Source organism: Thalassophryne amazonica, chromosome 17 (genome assembly GCF_902500255.1).
Source record: "Thalassophryne amazonica chromosome 17, fThaAma1.1, whole genome shotgun sequence".
In the NCBI taxonomy this organism is placed as follows: Eukaryota; Metazoa; Chordata; class Actinopteri; order Batrachoidiformes; family Batrachoididae; genus Thalassophryne; species Thalassophryne amazonica.
The window spans coordinates 15,276,717-15,283,684 of NC_047119.1; the positions used below are offsets into that span (position 1 = coordinate 15,276,717).

The following is a 6,968-nucleotide window of genomic DNA, read 5'->3' on the forward strand; positions in this document are numbered from 1 at the left end:
TAGTCATTCTGTGGTCAAGGTCAAGGTCACTGGGGGAAAAGATCCTGATGTCCACCAAATTTGGCACACATATGTAGGTGGCTTCTGGAATTGTTCAGACAAAATCAAATTTGCCAGAAGTCAATCAATGGGGTCAAAAGTCACATTTCCAAAGCAGTTACCATCTTCATGCCTGCAAGTGTGTATTACCTAGTTCTTCTAATGTCACGTTTTCCAGCACGTCTTAGGATAGATTTCATTTAGCTCATAAATGGAGTGTTGGAAACGTCTGAAAAAACGGCTGTGATCTTCTGCCTCAGGCTTGCCATGGAAATTAGGATCGCTTCCTGTAGATGAAAGAAGGAGAAAGAAAAAAAAAAAAAAAAAAAAACCTTGGCTGACCAGTGCTCACAGACTGAAATACCGACAGGTTGTAACATTTTTGCTTGTAAGAAGACTGATCTGGTCAGTAAAAGCAAAGGTTTGACAGTGTCCTCACCTCTGTGCGAATGGTCCTGCTGCCTTGACCTGGGCACGTGTTGAGGTAAAGGTCAAATAAAACACTGGGGTCGGTTGCGTCCAGATTTTGGTCGGAGTCTACACTCGCTTCCAATCCCTGCAGCCCTCCAAAAACCACCAAAAGGTGCCTGAAAAGTGCAATTCAAACCAACACTTGCTCTTACTGCTTTAAAACTTTAAAATCTTACTGGCTGTAAACCTACTTGAAGGGCGACAGCGTTATTTGATCGATGTTGTTGCCTTTCTCCGATGTGCCAACTGTCAAATCGTATCCTTCTTTGTACGGACTTTCTGTAAAAACGGCACCTGCGTTGACAAACCGATGGGATTATAGAGTCAGTATAGGCTGAAGATCATCATCCTTCTCACACAGGTGTATCGCAGGAAACCTACTGAGACAAGAGGCCAGACGGACGCTGTAGCCCCAGTAGGATCCACCTTCAGTCCGGGGCACATGAGGCGCCACCACCACACCTTTATACGACTTGCTCTCTGAGGACGGACACACTGACAGAGTTACTCGCTGCGTAGTGTTGCTGAACACAACGCAGTGTGATCGATGAGATTACCTTCTGTCTGTGTCTTACTGAGCTGTACCGTCACCCGCAGTCCAGACTGCAGCTGCTTATCAATTCGAACCTCCTACAGCGGTAGACGGACAAAGTTCATCTTATATTCATGTGTAAGCACCAGCGACGTCTTCGATCCTCGGCTGCAGATGGAGAAGCTCACCTTTCTCATTCCGCAATTAACCAGTGAGCCTTTTCCTTGTTTGGTCGGCCTGTCGAGGACTATTCCTTCCCGGTATTCCGATTCTTCATCAATTCTCATGTGATGTGGGCTGTCCAAAGGATTAAGCAAACCTTGGAGACAGGCGGAAAACAGAACCGTCTGTCATACGTACAAAGACGTGACAGAACGCAACTAAAGATCTGCGAGCAATCTCACAAAAACGATACATCCCACTCTTCCATACTAGATACTTGGTTGTAACTAGAATTAGACCAAAAGTCAAGCAGGTTGCCGATTTTGTCCCACTTAAACCGTGGCCTACACAAAAGCAATAGCCATCCCGGGGGAAGCTATAAACAGGTAGGTGTCAATAAAGGATTACACAGGGGTCAACATTTAGAAATGCTCCAAAACTGTTTTGCCCCCAACAGACGTGGATAGCTCAAACTATACCTTTGTCGGAATCCCTACGATCAGACAAATAATGTGGTATACCTTTCGATATGATTGGAGGATTTTTAAAATTGTGGCCCCATCTCATCCTTCACTGACCCCCACTTGGCTAAAGCTGCCCCCCGGGACAGCTATCAAACATTTTTATGTAGGCCATGGTATACCGAGGATGGATTCTAAGTGCTGTTAAAATTGGCTTTGGGCTCATGGACTATATGTAGTACCAATTCCCCAGTGGTATTAAACATTTATGATATATATATATATATATATATATATACATACATTGTTCAAATAGTATTGAAGATACCAACAGGTCTGTTTATACTTGTATGTGAGAAATATATTATTCATTTGAAAGACTGATAGTTGGCGGGTGTATAATAAGTGGTCAGACAGGTAAAAGACTTAAAAATATATTAAACTTTCTTGGGTTTGTGCAACATAGCGTATACCTGTCTGCCACCTGCTGGACATGTCTAGGCTTGCTGCAGGGAATAATCAAATGCATGCTGGAAATTAGGAGCATGTGAAGAGTTCAGATGCAAAACCCAATAAGTATTTTTTTTAAACGGAGAAAAATGCAGTTGATAATGGAGAATTAAAGGAAACCATTTTCAGAAATGCACAGACTTTCATCAATAAAATGAAAACAATTTGTTCAAATTCTTTCATATTTTGCACACTGATGGTCCCCTTGACAGCCAAGTACATGCTGGCTTCAACTAAAAATGTATGGTTTTGGAGATACTGGGTTTTGCATCTGAACTCTTCATGTGTAGTTGCAGTTACTTGTAGCATTCCAAAGCCTAGATCTGGTAGTCACCAACATCACTGATGCGTTTTAATTATTAATGCACAAAAGTGCCAGCATATTGACAATGTGTTATTGTGCCACAGACAGGCAGACATGTACACCCCAAATACGATTAAGTGTAATCCATTCTTAGGTAATCGTTGAGATACACACACACACAGTCACTCTCTCTCTCTCTCTCACACAAAGTGAAGCGTCTCTCACTACGCATTCTCAGAAATAACCATCCTCATTACAACACACATGCAACAATCAATCCTAAAACGTCATCAGCTTATCGTCTCCTTGTGAGGTACCAACAGTATAAGTATAAAGCACATATCGTGTATCGTTAATGAGTTATCGTGTTAACAAGAATGTGTTTGCACTCACTAGACACCAGCGTTATAAAATTGTGCCCCACATACTATGTAAATAAAAACTTTTTTCAAACGCTTCAGCTGCACTGAATGATTGTACCATTTTGCTTCTTGCTTTTGGTTTTGAGCAAACTATTGTAATTTGTTGGATTGTAACACTGAATTTGCACACATTTATTCAGCTGAAAATCCAAAAAACAGACTCAAATACCATTTAAATCCCAAGACGAAACAGGTTTTGCTACAGAAGGATGCATTAGGAGAAAATTTGAAATACTTCAAATTACCTGCGTACTGTAAATCTTGATGCTTTGGGAAAAACCACTTGCGCAGGTACCTGGGAAATAATCAAAGCTGTAACTGCACTCTCACAAAAAAAAAAAAGAAAAAGTGATTTAATCATGCAAAATATCTCCACTTACTGTGGACATTCCAAGTACTGAAGGATTCTGGCAAGCTGGATGCAAGCATTTCCCTTCTTCCCAACGCCTTTAAATTCCCCTTCCACGCTCCTGTGGGACAAAGACCAAAAGGATCACCGCTGTCATTTAAAAAAAAAAATCTAAATATCTCATACCTTTGAGGTAACTCACTTGACAGCTTCCCCTTGCTCATCAAACACAACAATCTCATCAACGGAGAACACAACACAAGCTCGGGCGATCTGTCCAGCCAGGTACGTACGAAGTTCAGCCGACTGGGCATTATCCAGGACAGAGCCTGGCAGGGCCACGCTCACCGTGTACGCCCGACCTAGCAGAGAGGAAACAAGCCTTACGCAGACAAATAAACCACCACGGGCCACTTCGCTGAGCGGATGTCTTCAGCTGTTGGTAAACATTAACCGCTGTGCCACACTCAAACCAACCAACCCTTCAGGCACACAGCTGTACCTAATAAAGTGGCTACTGCATTCCATGAAATTAAAGGTTACCTTTGTTGTTCTGGCTTTGTTTCGGTTTTTCGGCCTCTTGCAATTTCTGCTTTTCTAACCGTTTGATCAGCCGAGCTTCTTTCTGTTGCTTCTTCTCCTCCTTCACTGTTTTTCAGGGACACACAATGACAGCAGTTTAAAAAACAGAAAAGAATATTAAGAAGCAGAATTACACAGTGTTTAGTGCTCAATTAACTGGCTGAATAACAAATGCCCAGAAGCACTGGGAATTTGTCAAATACATATTTTTATTTGACAGGTGGAGAAATCATGAAGGAGAGAATATTTGGCATTTTCACTTGAGAAATGGCTAAATTGATTTAATGATTATCATATTTGCTCACTGAGTAAATATTTTAGCTCGAATCTACTCCAAATTTAAAGCAACGCAACATAATAGAAGCTATTTCAAAACTACAATTAGGGTCACTTCATGAAAAGGGGTCACCAATATGTGACATGAGGGTCAATTTTTTAATTTTATATCAAGGTTATAAAGACTAAGATATGAATATTCGGACCACAGGGAATACATAAAATCCACTACTGAGATAAGTTAAGATATACTTTTTTTGGGGGGGATGGGCTCACGGGAAAGCCCCAGAGTGCTATTTTTGACGGCTATATTAGGACTCGGCGCGAAACAAACATAAAGCGAATAATTGATGACTGTTACTTTATTGTTCAACTAAATTCAATCTCCCCATGGATTTAAGGCTCTCAAGAGTGGTGAGTTCAAACAACACAACTGGAATTCTATTTAAGGAATAAATTAACAGTTTAGGAATAGTAAGGGCCAGGGCTGCCCTTTGTCCCCGGTTCTGTTCATTATTTTTATGGACAGAATTTCTAGGCGCAGCCAGGGTGTAGAGGGGGTCTGGTTTGGGAACCACAGAATCTCGTCTCTGCTGTTTGCGGACGATGTGGTTCTGTTGGCTTCGTCAAATCAGGACCTTCAGCGTGCACTGGGGCGGTTTGCAGCCGAGTGCGAAGCGTCCGGGATGAAAATCAGCACCTCCAAATCCGAGGCCATGGTTCTCGACCGGAAAAAGGTGCTTTGCCCTCTTCAGGTCGGTGGAGTGTCCTTGCCTCAAGTGGAGGAGTTTAAATACCTAGGGGTCTTGTTCACGAGTGAGGGACGGATGGAATGTGAGATCAATAGATGGATCGGTGCAGCATCTGCAGTGATGTGGTCGCTGTATCGGACCGTCATGGTGAAGAGAGAGCTGAGTAGGGGGGCAAAGCTCTCAATTTACCGATCGATCTACGTTCCGATCCTCACCTATGCTCATGACATTTGGCTCATGACCGAAAGACCGAGATCGCGAGTACAAGCGGCCGAGATGAGTTTCCTCCGCAGGGTGGCTGTGCGCTCCCTTAGAGATAGGGTGAGGAGCTCGGTCACTCGGGAGGAGCTCGGAGTCGAGCCGCTGCTCCTCCACTTCGAAAGGAGTCAGTTGAGGTGGCTCGGGCATCTTTTCCGGATGCCCCCTGGATGCCTCGCTGGAGAGGTGTTCCAGGCACGTCCCACTGGGAGGAGGCCCCGGGGAAGACCCAGGACACGCTGGAGGGACTACATCTCTCGGCTGGCTTGGGAACGCCTTGGGGTTCCCCGGAGGAGCTGGGGGAGGTGTGTGTGGATCTGGAGATCTGGGCGGCTTTGCTTGAGCTGCTGCCCCCGCGACCCGACTCCGGATAAAGCAGAAGAAAATGGATGGATGGAATAGTAAGTCCCTCCGGCTGCTCCCTTGTTTGCACTCGGGGTCGCCACAGCAAATCCAAGGTGGATCTGCATGTTGAATTGGCACAAGTTTTACGCCGGATGCCCTTCCTGACAAAACTCCACATTACATGGAGAAATGTGGCAGGGGTGGGATTTGAACCCGGAACCTTCTGCACTGAAACCAAGCACATTAACCCCTTAGGAACATGGGTTTTAAATGTAACAGAGCGGGACACTACAGGTTACATTCAACACCACATTTTTGGCATGCTCTTTGCAGCTGTACCAAGTGATTAAGACACTGGTCTATGGGGGAAAATCAATTTTACAGTGTGCTCATCAAATCAGAAGTAAATTCAGATAAATTAGTTTAAGTGGTTTTTGTTTATTTTTACCAAAATAATACTTCGGTGCTGTATGTCATCACAAATTTGGTGGGGTTTGGTGTCCCCCCCCTTTGCACATAAAAACTCAAAAAAGAAAAAAAAAAAATCAAAGATAATTATGTGCTCTATATTATCACAGTTATTTAATCAATATATATATATATAGCAAGAGACAATCATTTAATTTTTTTTCCCTGCAGATTGGGCTTTTCTGTTTTTACTGACCAAGATTGTTGGCTTGTGTAATGGTGACCCCTTTTCATGAAGTGACCCATTACAAAAACAAGGGCAACTACCAAATACACTCACAGGCCACTTTATTAGGCACACCTCCTTAATTGCTTGTTAACACAAATAGCTAATCAGCCAATCACATGGCAGCAACTCAGTGCATTTAGGCATCTCGACATGGTGAAGAGGACTTGCTGAAGTTCAAATTGGGCATCAGAATAGGGAAGAAAGGGGATTTTAGTGACTTTGAACATGGCATGGCTGTTGGTGCCAGGTGGGCTGGTCTAGCTTTTCAGAAGCTGCTAATCTACTGGGATTTCAACCATCTCTTGGGGTTTAGACTAGAAAGAATGGTCTGAAAAAGGGAAGATATCCAGTGAGCAGCAGTCGTGTGGATGAAAATGCCTTGTTGATGTCAGAGGAGAATGGACAGACTGAATTAAGGTAATTCTGAAGGCAAAAGGGGGTTCAACCCGGTACTAGCAAGGTACCTAATAAAGTGAGCGTTGAGTGTATTTATAGAAAGAGATTGTTCGCATGTAGGTGTAATAACAATTACAAATTCTATTTGTACATAGCACAGTCTTGTTATGGTTAGGGTTACGGATACGGGTAGGATTAGTGGTTGTGGTTAACGTAGTTTAAGAATCTACATATCAATAGCAGATACATGTTCAAGCCTTATGATCACGTGACCTATATTGACCAATGAGAGAGAGACGCTACAGCCTTATAAAATAACTGTCATTGATTGCTATAACTAATGGTTTTGGCTTCAAAAATATCACTGTATTAGTAGTAGCATCAAAAAGTTAACCACAATCTAATCACCTCA

The 6,968-nt window shown here is 43.0% G+C and overlaps 2 protein-coding genes across 3 annotated transcripts in view; both read right to left on the reverse strand.

Annotated features, from left to right (window-relative positions):
• Window positions 1-210: 210 nt before the first annotated feature.
• Window positions 211-6,968, reverse strand: part of spout1 (SPOUT domain containing methyltransferase 1) — a 7,361-nt gene continuing 603 nt past the window's right edge. Inside the window, exons 3-12 of one of the 2 annotated variants that reach the window (XM_034191512.1) lie at window positions 3,794-3,898; window positions 3,453-3,612; window positions 3,282-3,371; window positions 3,147-3,196; window positions 1,231-1,361; window positions 1,068-1,140; window positions 892-990; window positions 702-804; window positions 479-626; window positions 211-326 (exon numbers count right to left, since the gene is read on the reverse strand). In XM_034191512.1, coding sequence (XP_034047403.1) covers window positions 240-326; window positions 479-626; window positions 702-804; window positions 892-990; window positions 1,068-1,140; window positions 1,231-1,361; window positions 3,147-3,196; window positions 3,282-3,371; window positions 3,453-3,612; window positions 3,794-3,898 — 1,046 coding nt within the window. In that variant the 3' untranslated portion in view covers window positions 211-239. Of the gene's footprint in view, window positions 327-478; window positions 627-701; window positions 805-891; window positions 991-1,067; window positions 1,141-1,230; window positions 1,362-3,146; window positions 3,197-3,281; window positions 3,372-3,436; window positions 3,613-3,793; window positions 3,899-6,968 lie in introns of those variants that run through there. The other variant, XM_034191513.1, reaches the window with a different exon arrangement.
• The window catches only part of kyat1 (kynurenine aminotransferase 1), a 35,707-nt gene continuing 32,564 nt past the window's right edge, over window positions 3,826-6,968 (reverse strand). Inside the window, exon 15 of the mRNA XM_034191514.1 lies at window positions 3,826-3,898. Coding sequence (XP_034047405.1) covers window positions 3,896-3,898 — 3 coding nt within the window. The 3' untranslated portion in view covers window positions 3,826-3,895. The remainder of the gene's footprint in view (window positions 3,899-6,968) is intronic.